Here is a 21,405-nt window from a genome sequence, read left to right on the forward strand (position 1 = left end):
GCCTGCATGTGGGAGACCCAGGTTCATTCCCTGGGTTGGGACTGAAAGCCCTGGAGAAGGGATTGGCTATACACTCCAGTATCTTTGCCTGGGAAATTCCATGGATAGAGGAGCCTGGTGGGCTATAGTCCATGGGGTCACAAAGAGTTGTACATGACTGAGCAACTAACACATAGGCAGGTGCTTGAGTAAAGAGGGATTTAGTAAAGTTTTGAAACTAAGGTAATTCCTACTTGAAGAGGGAATAAAATGGTAAAATGATATGGAAGGAGAAACAACCTATCTCAAAGAGGAGCAAATGGCACATTTTCATGCTATTTACACTTGGGACCAACCACTTGCAGCTCATGAATTTTCTTATTCCTTCTGGAGTATGCTTGTCTATTCCTTACTTCATTTTCTCTTTATTCTTTTCCATTCAATTGTCCAGCATTGTTAGGGTTTCCCTTCTCACTAATCATAATTGTTAGCTATGAATGGAAAGTGATGCTTACAATGAAGTAGATTCCAATACATGACTGAAAGGGAATGAGTTAGGTTTTTTCTCTAGGGATGTTCAAATGAATCTTAACTCATAGTCATACAACTAAGACATGTTGTCTTTGTCCCTACCATACCATAACAATTTGTTAATAAGTAAGAAGTTTAGCTGACTGATTGGCTGCATGATTTCTCCAGTGTCATACAAAGTATCTGACTGAATATCTCCATTCCCCTACTCAAGCCCTATCAAATGTCAATAGTTTTGTCATTGCATAAATACAATCAGGGAGCCAAATTCTTTGAGCTGTTTTGTAGATACTGAAACCCCACCAGGTGGTAATAGTTAACCTGTAAGCTGCCCACAAGCAAAAAGACCCCAGATGACTGGAATTAGAAGGCTGATGAGATTGACCCCAATTACCTGACCACCAACCAATCAGAAGAATGTCCATGAGCTGATCACATACCCCACAACCTCCGTCTCCCTCACCCTGTCTTTAAAAACCCTTCTCTGAAAGCCACCAGGGGAATTTAGGCCCTTCAAGTATTAGCTGACTCGACTCCTTGCTTGGTGCTCTACAATAAAATGATGCACGTGTTTCACCAAAAAATATAATCAGAGACATTAAACTAGATAAATACAACCAGAGATATTAAATTAAAAATTCTAAAAAGAATTTTTAAAGGCTGTAGTTTCCCTTCCACTACGTTTAATACAATCAAATGAAATTCCTCTATTCTACTTAGAGAATGTGAAGTACAAAAAATCTGTCCACCTTGAACGTGTTGAAGCATTTGATCCAATCACTGAAGTTTAGCAGACTAATAAAGGACCTTACCGTATCATTAGGCTTTTCCTTGGAAAGAAAGTACACCACCGACAGGGAAACAATGGAATTGATGCCAAAAAAAAGGTTGATGCAGACATAAGTGATGAAAGCCATTCCTGTATCATGGAAGAACCCAGCCAGCAAGTACATCCAAGAAAATGTGGCATACCTTTATATTAATAATACTAAGAATTAAAATCATACCATGATTACTCTTTTACTAAACAAATAAATAGCTTAGATGGTGTTCCAAAGTGAAAATAAACATTAGGATGACTTGTCAAGCCTTGTGGTTAGACCTCTTTTTTATCTCTTTTTAACAACAGCCAAAAAAAAAAAAAAAACTGAAGCGCACATTTTTGTTACCCCCACAATAAAGATGTTATGTATTTTATAATGTTACCATATGACTAAATCATGAAGCATACTTTTAAGGAATCTTGAGTAGTTGTTACAACCACAAATTAATTTTTACTCATGAAGAGTCAGACATGACTGAGCAACTAAACAATATAATACTGGTACCTCACCCAGGCAAGATTTTTTTTTTTTGGATGGAAATATGAGTTTAATAGATAAATGCATTATAATTTAAAGTTGAGGAAAAAAAATGATATCATTGTTGGCTAGCTAAGAAGACAGAGCATGCTTAGAAACTGCATGTCCTGTTTTGGGCAAACACTTGAGTAACCTTTGGGGTAAAGAAGTAAAACTAGAGGCAAAGACATCCTTCATCAGCTACAGTTGCTAACTAAATGGATACTACTCATGCATTCAGGGCAAAAAGAACTGCTACTAAAGTATTGACATTGAACTGTACTGCTCCTATTAATTACCCTAATCCAGAAACAATTTTATGTCTGTGTTCTTAGGCATTCATAATAATAAAAATAAATATACATGAATATATTCACTATTTAACATCATATATATTTATATATACTCACAATTTGTTAATACATAAATTCACACGTCTATACATTTTTCTGATCATTTTAAAGAGTCCATTTGATGTAAATTAAATTATGAATGTAAATTGCTAAGTGTAACATTTGGCATCCAGTAAGTGCTCATTAATAATAAGTATACTATTAATAACAACATTAATTTTCACAAGTATTACACTTTACAAACTATGGACTAGCAAGTGTAATATATTGCTAATCATTACTCTTGGCTAATGAAACCCCAAGACATTTGTAAATTAGCTAATGAGATTTAGGTTTGCATCTAGGAGCATTTAATTCTGTAAATTCTTCTTTCACTGCAGCTTACCCAAACAGCAGAAGCAGGAGAGATACAGCGCTTAGGTTGTTTTCACTGTAGAAGGCAGGTAACTTGAAAATTGTAATGACACCAATTGAAAATGCTACAGGCACCAAGTAGAAGGCCTATGGGAATATGTAAAACAACGTTTAACATATGGCAAGTTTTTTCTTTTTTTGAATCGATAGCCCATCTAGTTTAAAACTGTAACAAATTGACCTAGAAACACTTTGAGAAATGAATTATTATCTATGTTCTTGTTGCTTGTAATGTTCAGTTCATTTTACATTGATGTCACTCTTGAATTCATCTCCTGCCATAAGAGTTCAAGCTAGTCTCCATCTTTATAGAGAGACTCCGAGTCCCTGGCATTCCTGCCTCCAGACTTTGAGACTTGGGATCATTTGGTGACAGAGGTTCAGTGAAAAAGATAAGACAGCCAGGTATCTTGGTATTAGAGTCAGTCCTCAAAGTATTGATTTTATTTTGAATGCTGGAACTCTCTCAGATGGCCGATTTCTAAGGCTTGGTTATCAGTGTGAGCCACTCTGTGCAAAACAGCAGGATGGTGGGTACGACACATTCTTGGAATCACAGGGATATGAACAAAGAATTCAGTGTTTCATTGGCAAGAGAAACAGTAAATGCTGAGGAGTTTGCGGCAAGATGTACACAGTGAAAGAGATGGGAATTTAATTAGGGAGGAAATTGTCCTAATACTGGAATGAGCACCAGAAATATAACAACAGAATCTGAGTAGTAAGTAGCCCCTCATAGGAGTGTGCACTTAAGCTTTCTTGACACATTAAAGCTCCTATTAAGTCCACAGGACTCATTACCGTTTTTTTTTTTTTTTTAAGATTTGACTTCTACAGCAAATGCATTTCAGACCTCACTGGAGTCATTAACCAAATGGATAGGCAGTTAATTACTCTTCAGTCTTTCAAGCCAATGGTCTTTACAGCAACTCAGACAATTTTGCCATAATTACCAGGCAAATGCATACCCATCTCAGGCATTTGGTCAAGGTTGGCACATTTGGAGTCAAGAAAAGCCATCTGAACTTTGAGACCAATTTATGCAAACAAGAGAGTTATCAATGAAATTCATCTTTTATTTTCTCTATTAATCTTCTCTAATGTGTCATTCAGCAGAGGCTATTACTTCAGATTTTTCATATTATTTGATTGAATTTTTATAAGCTTGTTTATGTGTTGCCACTAGGCAAGACTATTTTGCTTTAAGCTTCCACTTCTCTCATTTCAAACTTCAACATACTTAAAATAACCTGATGAAGGGGTTGGAGCATATTTTCCAGGTTCCACTCCCAAGATACAGATCACATGAGTCTGGAGTGAGGACCAGTGACCTGCATTCTAACAAATATCCTGGGGAATCTGATATAAGGTCCTCAGACCATGGAGATAAGGGCAGGGCAGGTAGATTTCTCTTTCTTCCAACCACTGGATGAATATAAGCCTGATGTGAATTTTTTTTCCTTAATTTTCTGTCTTTGTGGTAATAATCTGAACAAACTGAGACAAATAAGTCTCAAACATAAAACTGTCTTCTTGGAGAAGGAAATGACAACCCACTCCAGTATTCTTGCCTGGGAAATTCCATGGACAGAGGAGATTGGTCTCCCCCACCCCTGCCCTCTGTCAAAGCTGTAATCCCTATTTCCAGCAGCTTTCAGCAGGATGCCTGAGAAATAAAGTGTGAACTTGTTTTTTAAAAAAACAAAACAAAAACCTGTCTTCTAGAGTTGGACTATAAAGAAGGCTAAGCACTGAAGAATTGATGCTTTTTCCCTGTGGTGCTGGAGAAGACTCTTGACAGTCCCTTGAACTGCAAGAAGATCAAACCAGTCAGCCCTAAAGGAAATCAACTCTGAATATTTGTTGGAAGGACTGATGCTGAAGATGAAGCTACAATACTTTGGCCACTTGATGAGAAGAGCTGATTCATTGGAAAAGATCCTGATGCTGGGAAAGATTGAGGGGAGGAGAAGGGGATGACAGAGTATGAGATGGTTGGATGGCATCATGGACTCAATGGATATGAGTTTGAGAAAACTGGCAGACAGTGAAGGAGAGGAAGTTTGTTGTGCTGCAGTCCATGGGGTCGCAAAAAATCAGACACAAATGACTTAGCAGTTGTACAATAACTATCCAAATCAGTCCTGTCTTTCTTGCAAAGATGAGTGACTCACCATGTCATAAATGAAGTTGGTTACCCAGTAGCAGGTGACACTGATGCCTGAAATGTGTTGCAGCTGCTTGGCTTTGGTCTGATGCTCCCGTACAACGTAGGTGACAAAGCTGGCAGTGGTGACAGAGTAGCCCATCAGGATGGAGAGCGCCACTAAAATATCGATCAAGCTGCTCATTCTGGAGTGAGCAATAGGGAGACGAGAGCACACGTAAGCTTGGGAAACTCTTTTCCTTCCAGGAAGATTCATGGCAAAAGCCATCAACAAAACAGTACCAGAGTTGGCTGTGACACAAATAAGTCTTCCTACAAGGCAGCCGGATAATATCTTGCACATGACTCGGCTATGACCCTGGGATCTGAATCGACTAGGGATATTTGATAGAAAAACCTGAGTCTCCAGGGGTTACGGGGTGTATGCAAGAGATACATAGATCTTGAGCATAGGAATCATACAATACTTAAATGCTATGCAGGGAAGTTGAAATGATGAAGCACTTATGCACTTGACTTATAAAAGCAGTAGATTCTGTGAAGCTACAGTCAACAAGCTCTACTTCACAACCTCACTCTACACGCTTTCAGAAACTGCCTTTTATCCCAGTTAGTGACTTATATTACCAGCTCTTCTAGATTAACATTCATTCAGATACAACTGTGATTTCTAATTGTAGCACTTCTCAATATGCCAAGGAGAAAGGAGTTAGGCCAGATATATCTGCTTACGTGGCTTGTTCTTGATCTTGCACTCCTGGATAAGGATGGCTATACATGATGATACCTTAAAGAGGAGACAGTTCTTTCCATTAGTATGTATTCAGTTAATCAGAAACCCTAATTTTTATCCATGCTACTGTATAAAATAGGTAACTAATAAGAACCTACTGTATAGCACAGACAGGGAACTGTACTCAGTACTCTATAAGGGCCTATATAGGAAAAGAACCTTAAAAAAAAAAAAAGAGGGTGGATATATGTATACATATAACTGATTCACTTTGCAATACACCTGAAACTAACATAGCACTATAAATCAAGTATACTCCAATAAAAATTTTAAAAAGAAATACCAATTTTTACATGAATAATATGTAATACTTATAAAAGAATTTTACTTTGGTGATTACCTTTTAAAATAAAATGATCCCCTCTGCCCCTCAACCCCAGCCTCATCAATACCATACAACTGATGGCACTCAAATGCACACAGAAAAAAACCCAAACCATTTTTCACATTGTGCTTGGAATTTGGGGGGAAGGGATAAGAATTTACACTTTTTATATAGCATGCTTCCCATCTACTACATTTAAGTTATTATTTTCCAGTTTCTTCTCTCCATCTGGCAATATGTATGTTTGTATTATGGCACTTTAGAAATGTATGACATTTGAAGAAACAAGTCAAAGGGAGACCAGTTACATGAGGATCCCCTAAAGAACAGACACTTTCCACCCAGCCCTTCATTGTGCCATTAGGGTCATCGTAGGGAAATACTGCAGCCTGAAAGGATCCCTTCTCCTCCTTTACTGCTTCTAAGATACCTATTGCTTTAGAACTCTACCAGAGTAGAGTTTGGGAGCTTCAGCTTCTGGAGGGGTTTTTATTGAGACAGAAAGATCCAAAAGGATTCAGAGAAACTAGCTGGCTCCAGAAAAGTAGTCGATTAATTCTGATACAGTCCTAGATTACTTGTACCTCCCAGGGTTGGTTGTATTTTCTGAGTTAGGTACCACAGTGCTTTCCTTCCTTTCCCAAGAAGATACTGTCTAGCCAGGGTCCAGATGGGCTGGGGCGTATTGCAAGGGGCCACGATGTGAAGGCAAAGCCTATGCTGTCTGAGTAACTTTGGAAACAGTAGGGGTAGGAGTGAGGATATCTCTTACGTACTTTCCCCCATATACTCAAAAGCTGAGCTAGAACTTTCTCACTTACTGCTGATATAGTATATGTTCATTATATTAGATATTAAGACTGTTGCATGGTACCAAATATAGATTATTCTAAAGCTCTATTCTTTCCATTAACTTAAATTTATAATTTTTACTAAGTAGATTATGACATGTTTTAAGGTTAAAATCTGCAACTGTTCTGTATTGAAGAAAAATATATAAAAGTTAAAGCAAAACGAAGAAACTAACAGCAATAATAATCAATTTGATGTATAATTTTAATTAAATCATTGGGGGAATGCATCTTTCTTATCTTTTGTGTAAATTAATGAGTTGTCTTTTACTGAGACTCAACTTTCCTTGGGACCTACTTAAACTTTGTTGCTGGATTATAATATAGGCAAGGGGACGTCATTTCTCTTATTCCTGACTTATATTGATATTTCAGAATCAAGAAATACTCTATTTCACCAGAGAAATCTTTAAAAATACATTTACTCCAATATGAAAAATGCCGCGGGAACAATTTTTTTCTATATCTTTGGCAGCAACATCAAGTTATCAGAGTTTGGAATCTACATTACCATCTTTTCTGTGGATTCTATAGCAACTAGCACAGTCTTGAGTACAGTGATTAGTCGATGAATGCTTATTGACTCTAATAAAACCTCAAAATGTCAATTATACCCCCATATACAATATACATGAAAAATAACACATTTTCTGTAGTTTCTACACTTGTAAGCCTAAAACGAGTAATTTCCCATTGACCAATGCTAGTAATGCAATAAGAATAAACATTAGGGTAGAGAGAACAGTGTGTCAATATTTTTGGAGAAGAGACTGGTTGTACAACATTTGTTAGTGAAAACAAGTAAATTTGTATTCTAGGGGAAGAAAACAGAATTTTCAAGTTAGATTAACCACTAGAGGGAACCACATGAATATAACAGATATTGACTTGGAAAGGAAAGCTAATTAAAAGGTTTTTATTAGCATGTTAAAATTCAGAGAATCAATTTTACAACTAAAGGCAACATCTCAATTCATGTAGAATCCAACAAAGATGACTTAAAACAGCTTGTGTAGTAGGGGGAGGTGGCAGGAGGCTATTTTAACTGATTTTTAAAAACAACATTATTATGGTATATGCCATACACTCATTACAATATAATAAAAGTATTTTAAGGTGACATGGTTTTCTTCCTTGAAAGAAAACAAGCTCCTTACTGATAGGGTAGAAAGTTCCCACTTTCACAAGCCTATATAAGAAGTTAATTTAAAAAAATAGAAGGCACACTACTACCAGTCTCCACATGTAACTCAAGCTAGGCCTTATTTTTAAATTAAAAATGTTTCTTTTTAGGGTCAATACATAAAGTTTATGTTCCAGAATTCTTAATTCTTTATACTCTGTAACTTAGAAATACAAGCCTGCCAGGATCCGGAGTGATTCTGACTGCTTTCATCTTGGTAAAGAACACAAATAATAAATGAAACCTGAATATAGGTTTCAAAAGTTGATTCTTCAAAGTGGCATTGCCTCTTTTTCTTACCTACATACCTTTGCAACGTTTCTTCCTAGTCATTTCTATGGTTCCTATATTGTCACAGCAACAAATATCTTTTGCTCTCAATAAGACATCCTAGTGAAAGTGAAACATTCAATAGTATTTCAAACCAGGTTGCGCTAGACTCACCTGGCTTTACTCATCATTTAACTTAATTTACCACTTTGACTACACTCTTTATTGATGCTCTGGATCTAAGTACTATCTATCAATCTTATTATTTTCTTCATGGTTCCTGCTGCTAGGAAAATGTCAAAGCAGTGGGGAAAAATACTATTTTCTCAGAAATGAAGACTTTGAAAGAATCTGTCCCTAGAATGAGTATTCGACTCCACAGTTTACTTCCACAATTGCCAGAACGCCCAGCACATGCTATTATGCCCGACAATAGGGAGACGAAAGAGAAGACAACAGTATTTCTTTTTTAAACAGTCTGTTAGCCTATTTATTAGGCTAGAAACTGTTGGCAAGCAAATATGTTACTCCATTTTCTCCATCTTTATTATTATTTCGGGGGATCTGTATGGGGAAATAATCTGAGCAAGGCTTAAGAAGATGAAATAGAGAGTAATTGAATTAGAAAAAAAAAATCAGCCTCTTTTGAATTCCAAACCGTTTAAAAAAAACTTATGTGGAAGGGACTTCTCTGTTCGATCCCAGGTTCGATCGGACTTCCCAGGTTCGATCCCCAGTCAGGGAACTAGATCCCACATGCTGCAATTAACAGGTCCTATGTGCTGCAACTCAGACCTGCTGCAGCCAAACAAAGAAGTAAATATTTTTTAAAAAGACTATGCAGAAGCTTCCAAAAGTTGACTTTGTTGAGTATACAGAAGTATTGGGAAAATGAAGCAGCAGGAGCCAAACAAACCTGGGTTCAAATCCCACTTCTGATTCCCAGAGAAATAATAGTAGGAAACAATAACACTCATCATGAGAGGCTGCTAAGTATTAGCAATATTTTACACAAAGCATGTGTTCTTATGGTAAGTACTCAATTAATGGTAACACTTCATTTCTGGTAGAACTTCTGAAGTTTTGTTTTCACATTTAGATTTGTGTATAACATTTATTGACATTATCACTTTATTTTTTAGCCTATGTACAAGTAAATAGTTATAAAATGCTTTCCTGTGAGATATAACTACAAGGTGTGAGAACAGAAATAAGTATACAGTCAGCATTATTATCCTGACTTGATAAATTAAGAGGCTAAATTAACCTGAAATTGAGGGGATTATCCAGAATGTTCCATCTGGTGGTAGTTACTACTTTCAAACTCCTTTTAAAGATCTGTGGTTTAAATATCATAAAATAGCTGCCACAGGGAGGAAATGGGGTCTAATGCACATTTTCACATGGAGAGTAGCAAGAGTTTCAAGACAAGGAGCTTCTATATAAATAACTTTACCATGTCGGGCAGCATCATATTTTGACATGTTAACTCGCAGGAGGAAATTATTCAGGCTGTTGAGGTAAGCTGGAAGGGAGTGATAGCCTTCTGGATCATACCATACCTGAACATTCCAAAAGAAGACAAGATCAGTAGGGTGTTCAAATAAATTAGACAGTCTTTATATCTTAAGGCAACATAATTTATATTTAAAATAAATGCACCAGTTTCCCCACTAACTTATTTCATCTTGGCAGATTATGAACCACCCACCAGAGTGCTGACCACAAAACTCTAAGTTTCCAACCTAGAGATGGGTGGAGATCATGAAACCAACTTTTTCCTGCTTGATAGCACCAAGTCAGTAGTTATCCTAGACTTTCTCTCCAGGTAAAGCTTGAAATAAACAGAAGTCATTATTATCTTCATCTCTGTGACTGGTCTATGGTGATTCTGGAACTAGAAGTAAGGCAATCTGTCTCTAAATAATAATAATAATAACAAAAACAAATGGCGTATAGGCAAGGCTGTAGCAAGAAATAAATTATTAATACATTTACAAGCATTGTGTTCTTAGCAACAAGATTGATAACTTTGAAATACCCCCACTAACTTTTTATTCCTAGTTACAACCCAAAAGAAAGCGAGTTACTTTATCTTCTATGTCGAAAAGAAAGGGATTTAAAATGTTGTTGCTCAGTCGCTCAGTTATGTCCAACTCTCTCTGACCCCATGGACTGTATGTAGCTCACCAGGCTCCTCCGTCCATGGAATTTTCCAGGCAAGAATACTGAAGTGGGTTGCCATTTCCTTCTCAAGGGGATCTTCTTGAACCAGGGATCAAACCCACATCTCCTGCACTGGCAAACACTGCCAGGCAAATTTTTTACCACTGAGCTACCAGGGAAGCCCATATTTAAAATATTGGTATACCTCAAATCAAGAAAGGCAATTAGTAATTCGAAATTACAAATCTGATTTAGAGAGAAATAATTTAATGTTAGAACTCCCTTATCTAAGAATATTTACTCTATGTGTGGAGAGAGCAAGAAAAAAACAAGGGGGGGCTTTCGAATCCATGGCAGTAGTGTTTACATTCTATATGACCTTATAAAAGCCAGCTAAAATATACTCAATAGTATCTATCTCTTAGGGATGTTGTGAGGATGTATAGGTAGTTGGTGTAAAATGTGACATTAGTGCTTCGTTTATAAGTTACTAAATGAGTATTTGTTTCTTCACTTCCCACAAGTTTGTACATGTCTCATACTAACAAATGAGAAAAGTGTTACGACCAATTTAAGATTTAAAGACTACTTGTGATCATATGGGTAATCATATGTGTCTGATTCTGTGACTCTAGCTTGTTTCACATTCAAAGCATAGATATAGTCTAGAAGAAAAACACCAACAGAATTGTTTATATCATCAAGTTCTTTTAAGTTTCCATGTTCTTTAAAAGCATTGCCTGGTGGCTCAGACAGCAAAGAATCTGCCTGCAGTGTAGGAGACCTGGGTTCAACCTCTGGGTAAAGAAGATTCCCTGGAGAAGGGAATGGCTACCCACTTGGTTAGAGAATTCCATAGATAGAGATGCCTGGTGGGCTACAGTCCATGGGGGTCAGAAAGAGCTGGACATGACTGAGTGAATAACACACAAGAAGCAAAGCTAAATGTATATGACACATATGCAAGGGAAAATGCCTAAAACATCAATGCACAGTTAAGAAAATATTACAAAGGGAACATATCCATCACTCAGGTTGAGAAACAGAAATTGCCAGCATCCAGAACATCTTCTCTTTGATACTCTGTGTCCTTTCAAATCACAATGTACTCTCTCTCTCCTCTAGATTATATGGTAGTTTTGCTTACTGTCAAAGTTTATAGTAAATGCAATTACAGTTGTGTATTCCTTTTTGGTTTTGCTTTTGCTTACTAACAGTGTTTGGATGAGTTCAGTTCAGTCCCTCAGTTGTGTCCCACTTTGCAGGCCCATGAACTGCAGCACACCAGGCCTATCAGTCTGCCGGGAGCCAGCACGGGAGATCCCACACATGACAAGGTCATGTGGAAAGGCCTGATGGGCAAGGCGAGTCAGGTCTCAAGGGGTCCTCTGTCTGAGCATCTACCCCGAAACCAAAATCTGTCTGTTTACTGTCTGCTATACTATACTCTTCTGACATTACCACCTTTTCTCTGGAAAGAGTTAATTCAGAGCTCCAGTTAATAGTCTCCTGCATATAAAAAGAATGTCTCGGCTTAAAACCCCTTTGATGGCTCTAACTTATCTGACCAGTCTTTACAGCCCCCAACCGTGAGAGGCATGAAGCTCAAAACATCTTAAAGATATAGAGCCTTTTAGAGCTAAGAATTAGTTTGGTGAAGAGTTTGTTGAGTTAATGTTTGCTGTCAGGCCTCCATATCCTTTATCTTTTAGGCACCTGGGAGGATATTAATCAATGTAAATGGGATGCAGAAATAGGAATATAGTAGTTTTGATGTTAGCAATACTAGACTTTTGAGTTAATTAATTTTCTCTTTGTTATAAATCACTGTACTGCTTTTTCCTTCCTATAAATTGTTGTATCCTTGCTATGTAAGAATGTAACTTTATCTAGTGTTTTCTGAGAGTGGCACCAGACTTTGGGAAGAACAACACTATTACCCTTATCAGAAAAGGGCTGTAAAATGTTAATTGGCCTTCTGGCTGGAAGATGATATAAATCACCTAGGACTTATGTATACAACTAGGTATGCAGAGAGAAAGCCTAGTCTCGATCAGAGTCAGGGCTGTTGACACTGCATAATTCTGTCTTATCCATTGATCTCTATGTACAACCAAAAAGTATAAAAAGCCTTCTGAATAATAAAGGATGGACCAGTTTCTCGGACTAGTCTCTCGAACTAGTTTCTTGGAAATCTGGCTCCCCCGGTGTCTCTCTCTCTCCTTCTCCCGCTCCCACCCTCTCCTTTTCAGGCTGAATTCCCATCTGGAGTGGGGAGGCTCGCCATGTCTACTTACTTGCCCCAGCTTCTAAGATCCATGAGAGAGGGAGCCCAAGGCGGGACACCCTAGCTATTCAAACGGGCGCCGGTGGCCCAATGTAGATGGTGCAAACCTCTTGTCCTGAGATTTTATTAGTTCTTAACGTAAACCAGATTATTCAGCCTCTTTTCTGCACTAAATTTTCCTACTATACTATTTCTTCTTAATTTCTATTATATTTCTAAATAAATAAGTTTTCCTCGCCTACGCCGTCTCCCCTTCAAATTCCCTGGATCCACCAGGGCAGGACCCTGGCACCTGTCCATCAACAACTCCTGAAGTTCACCCAAGCCCATGTCCATTGACTCGGTGATGCCATCAAACCATCTCATCCTCTGTCATCCCCTTCTTCTCCTGCCCTCAATCTTTCCCAGCATCAGGGTCTTTCCCCATGAGTCACCTCTTCGCATCAGGTAGCCTAAGTATAGGAGTTTCAGCTTCAGCATCAGTCCTTCCACTGAATATTCAGGACTGATGTCCTTTAGGATGGACTGGTTGGAACTCCTTGCAGTCCAAGGGACTCTCAAGAGTCCTCCTCAATACCACATTCAAAAGTATCAATTCTTTGGCGCTCAGCTTTCTTTAGAGTCCAACTCTTACATCCATACATGACCACTAGAAAAACCATAGCCTTGACTAGATGGATCTTGGTTGACAAAGTAATGTCTCTACTTTACAATATGCTGTCTAGGTTGGTCATAACTTTCCTTCCAAGGAGTAAGCATCTTTTAATTTCATGGCTGCAATCACCATCTGCAGTGATTTTGGAGCCCAGAAAAATAAAGTCAGCCACTGTTTCAACTGTTTCCACTGTTTCCCCATCTATTTGCTGTGAAGTGATGGGACCAGATGCCAGGATCTTAGTTTTCTGGATGTTGAGCTTTAAGCCAACCTTTCACTCTTCTCTTTCATGTTCATCAAGAGGCTCCTTAGTTCTTCTTCACTTTCTGCCATAAGGGTGGTGTCACCTGCATATCTCAGGTTATTAATATTTCTTCTAGTAATCTTTATTCCAGCCTGTGCTTCATCCAGCCCAGCGTTTCTCATGATGTACTCTGCATAGAAGTTAAATAAGCAGGGTGACAATATACAGCCTTGACATACTCCTTTTCCTATTTGGAACCAGTCTGTTCCATGTCCAGTTCTAACTGTTGCTTCCTGACCTGCATACAGGTTTCTCAAGAGGCAGGTCTGGTATTCCCATATCTTTCAGAATTTTCCACAGTTTATTGTGATCCACACAGTCAAAGGCTTTGGCATAGTCAATAAAGCAGAAATAGATGTTTTTCTGGAACTCTCTTGCTTTTTCGATGATCCAGCGGATGTTGGCAATTTGATCTTTGATTCCTCTGCCTTTTCTAAAACCAGCTTGAACATCTGGAAGTTCATGGTTCACGTATTGCTGAAGCCTGGCTTGGAGAATTTTAAGGATTACTTTACTAGTGTGTGAGATGAGTGCAATTGTCCAGTAGTTTGAGTATTCTCTGGCATTGCCTTTCTTTGGGATTGAAATGAAAACTGAAATTTTCCAGTCCTGTGGGCACTGCTGAGTTTTCCAAATTTGCTGGCATATTGAGTGTGACACTTTCACAGCATCACCTTTCAGGATTTAAAATAGCTCAACTGGAATTCCATCACCTCCACTAGCTTTGTTCATAGTGAGGCCCATTTGACTTCACATTCCAGGATGTCTGGCTCTAGTTGAGTGATCACACCATCGTGATTATCCGGGTCATGAAGATCTTTTTTGTACAGTTCTGCTGCGTATTCTCACCACGTCTTCTTAATATCTTCTGCTTCTGTTAGGTCCATACCATTTCTGTCCTTTATTGTGCCCATCTTTGCATGAAATGTTCCCTTGGTATCTCTAATTTTCTTGAAGAGACCTCTAGTCTCTCTCTTCTTTGCTGAAGAAGGCTTTCTTATCTCTCCTTGCTATTCTTTGGAACTCCGCATTCAAATTGGTATATCTTTCCTAGTCTCCATTGCTTTTTACTTCTCTTCTTTTCACAGCTATTTGTAAGGCCTCCCCAGACAGCCATTTTGCTTTTTTGCATTTCTTTTTCTTGGGGATGGTCTTGATCCCTGTCTCCTGTACAATGTCATGAACCTCTGTCCATGTTCATCAGGCACTCTGTCTATCAGATCTAGTCCCTTAAATCTATTTCTCACTTCCACTGTATAATCATAAGGGATTTGATTTAGGTCATACCTGAATGGTCTAGTGGTTTTCCCTACTGTCTTCAATTTAAGTCTGAATTTGGCAATAAGGAGTTCATGATCTGAGCCCCAGTGAGCTCCCGGTCTTGTTTTTGCTGACTGTATAGGGCTTCTCCATCTTTGGCTGCAAAGAATATAATCAACCTGATTTCCGTGTCAACCATCTGTTGATGTCCATGTGTAGAGTCTTCTCTTGTGCTGTTGGAAGAGGGTGTTTGCTATGACCAGTGTGTTCTATTGGCAGAACTCTATTAGCCTTTGTCCTGCTTCATTCTGTATTCCAATGCCAAATTTGTCTGTTACTCCAGGTGTTTCTTGACTTCCTACTTTTGCATTCCAGGCCCCTATAATGAAAAGGACATCTCTTTTGCATGTTAGTTCTAGAAAGTCTTGCAGGTCTTCATAGAAGTGTTCAACTTCAGCTTCTTCAGTGTTACTGGTGGGGCATAGACTTGCATTACTGTGATATTGAATGGTTTGGCTTGGAAACGAACAGAGATCATTCTGTCATTTTGAGATTGCATCCAAGTACTGCATTTTGGACTCTTTTGTTGATCATGATGGCTACTCCATTTCTTCTAAGGTATTCGTGCCCACAGTAGTAGATATAATGGTCATCTGAGTTAAATTCACCCATTCCAGTCCATTTTAGTTAACTGATTCCTAGAATGTCGACGTTCACTCTTGTCATCTCCTGTTTGACCACTTCCAATTTGCCTTGATTCATGGACCTAACATTCCAGGTTCCTATACAATATTGCTCTTTACAGCATTGAACTATTGTATGGAAATGAGTTTATTCATTTCCATGGCTGAGAGTTCTATTGAATGAATATATAACAATTTATTTATTTATTCTACTGTGTATGGACATTTGGGGTTGCATTTTCAGCTAATATGAGACATGCTACTATGTGCATTTTTGTATATGTAACCTGGTACTAAGATCATGGCATGACTTTATTTTTTGGGGCTCCAAAATCACTGCAGTGGTAACTGAAGCCATGAAATTAAAAGACGCTTACTCCTTGGAAAGAAAGTTATGACCAACTTAGCATATTGAAAAGCAGAGACATTACTTTACTAACACAGGTCAGTATAGTCAAGGCTGTGGTTTTTCCAGTAGTCATGTATGGATGTGAGAGTTGGACTGTGAAGAAAGCTGAGTGCCGAAGAATTGATGCTTTTGAACTGTGGTATTGGAGAAGACTCTTGAGAGTCCCTTGGACTGCAAGGAGGTCCAACCAGTGCATCCTAAAGGAAATCAGTCCTGAATATTCATTGGAAGCACTGATACTAAAGCTGAAACTCCAGTACTTTGGCCACCTGATGAGAAGAGCTGACTCATTTGAAAAGACCCTGTTGCTGGGAAAGATTGAAGGTGGAAGGCGAAGAGGACAACTGGGGATGAGATGAGGATGGCATCACCGACTCAATGGACATAAGTTTGACTAAACTCTGGGAGTTGGTGATGGGCAGGGAGGTCTGGCATGCTGCAGTCCATGGGGTGACAAATAGTTGGATACGACTGAGCAACTGAACTGAACTGAACTGGGTACTTGTGTATACATGCTTCCTTAGGTTAAACACAGAAGATTGGAACCATTGTATTATGGAGTATACATTATTCCAAATGATTTTCAAGTCAACTGACCCATATTTTATTTTCAACTCCTGAAAATGCTTGAACATTTAAAGTTCATATTCTCATTTGTATGATATCCCAAAAGAAAGATCACAATTTACCTTGGCAAGTGTTCTATTAGCTGGAACAGTTGTTACATCAAAAAGAAGGTCTTTAGTCAAAGGCAGCCCCAAACTCCAACCTCCATATCTACATGGAAAAATTGATATTTGTTTTAATGAGAAAATATTCATAAATAAATCTAAAATGTTTAACTAAGAGCTCACTTTTTTCTTTCCACTAAGAATACATTTGCAGTATGAAAAAATATGATCTGACAAATATTTTACAGTTTTATCAATTTCTTTTATTATATTTTAGTCTAATGCATATTATAACTAGAAATTCATGGACTCTTAAAAATAAAAAGTGTATTTTAAAAATTCAAATAGAAATTTTAAGGAAAGGTTAGTTTAAACATTGACCAAATTAAGAATGGGTTAAATAAATAAGAATGGGTTAAATACTAAATACTAAATAACATTTTAGTAGTTATACTAAAATAATTTTCATGTGACTATTACCCTAAATGTGATGCTGCAGAACTATATTTTTGATGTGCAAAGAACACTACAGGATATTCTTCACATTTTTTTTAAAAGTAGGTTTTAGAATGGTTTGTTTATAATAAACCTCATTTTGTTGAAAATATTTAATATGTATTCAAGTATACTTGCCACCTTTCTCTCCCAGCTTTATTAAGATATAATTGACAGATAAAATGTGTATATATTTAAGGCATACAATGTTTTGATATATGTATATGTTGTGAAATAATCCCCACAATCAAGCTAATTAACATATCAATTATCTCACATAGTTACTACCCACTTAACAAACTTCATGTAATAATCTGTATTCTTAACTAGACTTGCTGTACTTAGACATCCAGAATGTATTCATCTTGCTTTACTGAAACTTTGGACCCTTTGACCAAAATTTTCCCACCTCACCTTTCCCCAGACCCTAATAACCACTGCTGTACTCTTCTGTTTCTATGCATTTGACTATTTTGAATTCCCTATAAAAGTGAAATCATGTAGTATTTGTCTCTATTATTTCACTTGGTATAATGTCTTCCAGGTCCATCTGTGCTGTTGAAAATGTAATCCTGCCACACTTGCCTCTACAGCAAGTGTTCAGGTGGCTTAGGAACAAGCCTGTGAACTTGCTATACAAGAACACATTTTATTCACATGCAGATATCATAGTCCAAGCTTGGAGATGTTCAAATTGGAACTAAGGACAATTGCCACCAAAAGCCATGCCTTAAAACTCTCCAGGTTTGCACAATCCAGTCAATAACTTGTTTTTCGCTTTGAGAAAAAAAAAGTACAAATTTAACAATACATTTTTGAATCCCCAAACAATGCTTTACAATGTGCTCAAATAAATCTTAATTTAGTTATTAAGTTAATTTACTTAAATTTTAATATGTAAGGATGCTTAGATAAAACAGAATTTACCCACATAAATAATCAATAGAAATTTGCATTTTATTGTCACAAATTCAAGACAGTTAACTTAAAACTAGAAAACAAGATATTCTATAGTAAATTTTTTATAAACAGGTTTTTTTTTTTTTACCTTTTTTGTGTAAACTCATTAGCAGTTGATATAAGATAATTTTCCAAGTGGTGGCCAGTGAGGTTATAAATTACTTGGGAAGAATAAGTTCTTCTATGAGGTGGTGAATAGTTAAATTTAGGACATTCCTGAAAAATAAGGTTAAAAAAGTTCATTTGGGACAATGCTGTACAAATTAAATAGACAATGTCAAGAAGCTTCAGTCTCATGATTTGTCTATTAGTGCAACTGGTAGAGTGTGATAAGGGTGTCTTCTACCTCTGAAGAGCTGTGAAAAAGAAGTCATCTTGCCTTTGCCAAGAAATAACACAAAGTTATTATTTATATAGAGCACATACTTGTGTTTAAGACTTGCTTAAAGCCAAAACAGAACACAAGTTAACCAATGTTAGATATTTCTTTCACTGTACTGACAAGCTTGCTATGTCTAGAGAACAACATTAAAGTTTATGATGACTCAAAATTCTCTGTTATTCACAGGGAATAAAAAACTATTTACCCCAAGGCAATGGCACCCCACTCCAGTACTTCTGCCTGGAAAGTCCCATGGACGGAGGAGCCTGGTAGGCTGCAGTCCATGGGGTCGCTGAGGGTCAGACACGACTGAGCAACTTCACTTTCACTTTTCACTTTCATGCATTGGAGAAGGAAATGGCAACCCACTCCAGTGTTCTTGCCTGGAGAATCCCAGGGACGGGGCAGCCTGGTGGGCTGCCGTCTATGGGGTCACACAGAGTCTGACACGACTGAAGTGACTTAGCAGCAGCAGCAGCAGCAGCAAATTGAAAAGATAACATTAACAGAGATTAGTTCTCAGGGATGAACAACAGTGGATGAAAGAAGAAAGAAAAGTCACTCAGTTGTGTCCGACTCTTTGCCACCCCATGGACTATAGCCTACCAGGCTCCTCCGTCCATGGGATTCTCCAGGCAAGAATACTGGAGTGGGTCGCCATTTTCTTCTCCAGGGGATCTTCCCAACCCCGGGATTGAACCCGGGTCTCCCGCATTGCAGGCAGATGCTTTATCGTCTGAGCTACCAGGGAAGTCAAGTTTATATTATATTAGTTTTAAGGGACTAAACCTAGGTGTCAGATTCCAATTTTACCCATATCTAAATCTAATTTATATATATGTCTTATATACATGTTGCTGATTCATATATAAGTTGCAAACATAGTACAGAGAGTCCCTGTATGCCTATCACCCAGTTTTCCCCATTGTTAGCATCTTATGTCACCGTCAAAATTCAGTGCCTGGGTCCATTGCTATTAACCAACCTCAGAGCTTAGTTTAAACGCCTTATTTATAAGTTTTTAGCTTTCTGCACTCCCTGACTTCTTACTTTCCACTGGAGTGTATCATGCTTTGCTGCCACAAACTTTAGTTTGGAAAAAGCCGAGCACTTTTCCAGTTTTTCCTCCCATCTTCCATATAGTGTCTCAGAGCCTGAGACTAGCACCACATGTGTGGATCAAGAGCATAAAATTACAGCTTGCTCTAAAAAAAGAACGCTGAATTTCACCTTGCATCAAGTTATAAAATTTGAAGATCACATTCTATAATGCCTCTGGTTTCATAAAAAGAGATATGTATGAATGTTATTTTTAGCTTTAATTTTTTATTGAATTATACATAGAGAAAAGCATATATACTATAAGGATACTGTATGATAAATTTTGACAAACTGAAAACACCCTTGAACCAGCAACTGGATCAGAAAACAAAACAATGCTAGTATCCTAGAAGCCCCCCTTATCATGTTTCCTTTCAACCCTACAACTCCCAAAGTAACCAGCACAGAAGAGTTTTGTCCATTTTTGTATTTTATACAAATATAATTGTATCATATGTACTCTCTCATATCTGGACTTTTTTTCACTGATCATTTGTTTGTGAGAACATGATGTGTATAGTTGTAGATCAAATAGAGGAAAACAATAGAACGGTAAAGACTAGAGATCTCTTCAAGAAAATCAGAGAAACCAAGGGAACATTTCATGCCAAGATGGGCACAATAAAGGACAGAAATGATATGGACCTAAAAGAAGCAGAAGATACTAAAAAGAGGTGACAAGAACATACAGAAGAACTGTGCAAAAAGAGTCATGGCATCTAGTACCATCATTTCACGGCAAGTAGATGGGGAAAAATTGGAAACAGTGATAGACTATTTTCTTGGGCTCCAAAATCACTGCAGATGGCTACTACAGCCACGAAATTAAAAGATGCTTGCTCCTTGGAAGAAAAGCTATGACAAACATAGACAGCATATTCAATAGCAGAGACATCACTTTGCCGACAAAGGTCCTTATAGTTAAAAGCTATGGTTTTTCCAATAGTCATGTACGGATGAGAGACATGGACCATAAAGAAGGCTGACCACCGAAGAATTGATGCTTTCAAACTGTGGTGCTGGAGAAGATTCTTGAGAGTCCCTTGGACTACAAGGAGATCAAACCAGCCAGTCCTAAAAGAAATCAGTCCTGAATATTCATTGGAAGGGCTGATGCTGAAGCTGTAGCTCCAATACTTTGGCGACCTGATCTGAAGAGTTGACTCACTGGAAAAGACCCTGGTGCTGGGAAAGGTTGAGGGCAGGAGGAGAAGGGGATGACAGAGGATGAGATGGTTGGATGGCATCACTGACTCAATGGACATGAGTTTGGGTAAACTCAGGGAGTTGGTGATGGACAGGGAGGCATCCATGGGGTCGCAAAGAGTCAGATATGACTGAATGACTGAACTGAACTGAACTGATTCTACTGTTGCTGGGAATTTGGGAGGCTATTACAAATATTATTACTATGAGCATCCCAGTATATGTCTCTCGGTGAACTAGCACTTCTGATGGGTATATAATAGGAATGGAATTGATGAGTCCATAGGGTATGTATATCATCAGCATTAGCAGATACTATCAATGCTTTTAAAAATTGTTTACATAAATGTGGATTCCCATCAGCAGACTATTAAGTTGAAAAAATTTTAATCTACTTTTTAAAAAAAATAAAATCTATCCAGATTCTATTTTTAAATACTAAGTTGGTAGAATTTTACTATGAACTAAATAAAACACGCAAAGAATTAGTTAGGTTAGATGAGAGATTAGAAAACACTTTGAGAACTGGGTAAGAATAATACTTATAATGCAAGGATTTCAAAAGATGCTTGCTGGATTCTAGTTTTTATTGTTAGTAACTGTCTTACGTGAGGCCACAA

General features: G+C 37.8%; 1 protein-coding gene across 1 annotated transcript in view; it reads right to left on the reverse strand.

Annotated features, from left to right (window-relative positions):
• Positions 1–21,405, reverse strand: part of ABCA12 (ATP binding cassette subfamily A member 12) — a 210,085-nt gene that overhangs the window by 18,082 nt on the left and 170,598 nt on the right. Inside the window, exons 37-43 of the mRNA XM_068967745.1 lie at positions 18,185–18,312; positions 16,660–16,747; positions 9,663–9,768; positions 5,517–5,571; positions 4,792–4,969; positions 2,589–2,704; positions 1,323–1,482 (exon numbers count right to left, since the gene is read on the reverse strand). Coding sequence (XP_068823846.1) covers positions 1,323–1,482; positions 2,589–2,704; positions 4,792–4,969; positions 5,517–5,571; positions 9,663–9,768; positions 16,660–16,747; positions 18,185–18,312 — 831 coding nt within the window. The remainder of the gene's footprint in view (positions 1–1,322; positions 1,483–2,588; positions 2,705–4,791; positions 4,970–5,516; positions 5,572–9,662; positions 9,769–16,659; positions 16,748–18,184; positions 18,313–21,405) is intronic.

This window comes from Capricornis sumatraensis, chromosome 3 (assembly GCF_032405125.1).
Source record: "Capricornis sumatraensis isolate serow.1 chromosome 3, serow.2, whole genome shotgun sequence".
Taxonomy (NCBI): domain Eukaryota; kingdom Metazoa; phylum Chordata; class Mammalia; order Artiodactyla; family Bovidae; genus Capricornis; species Capricornis sumatraensis.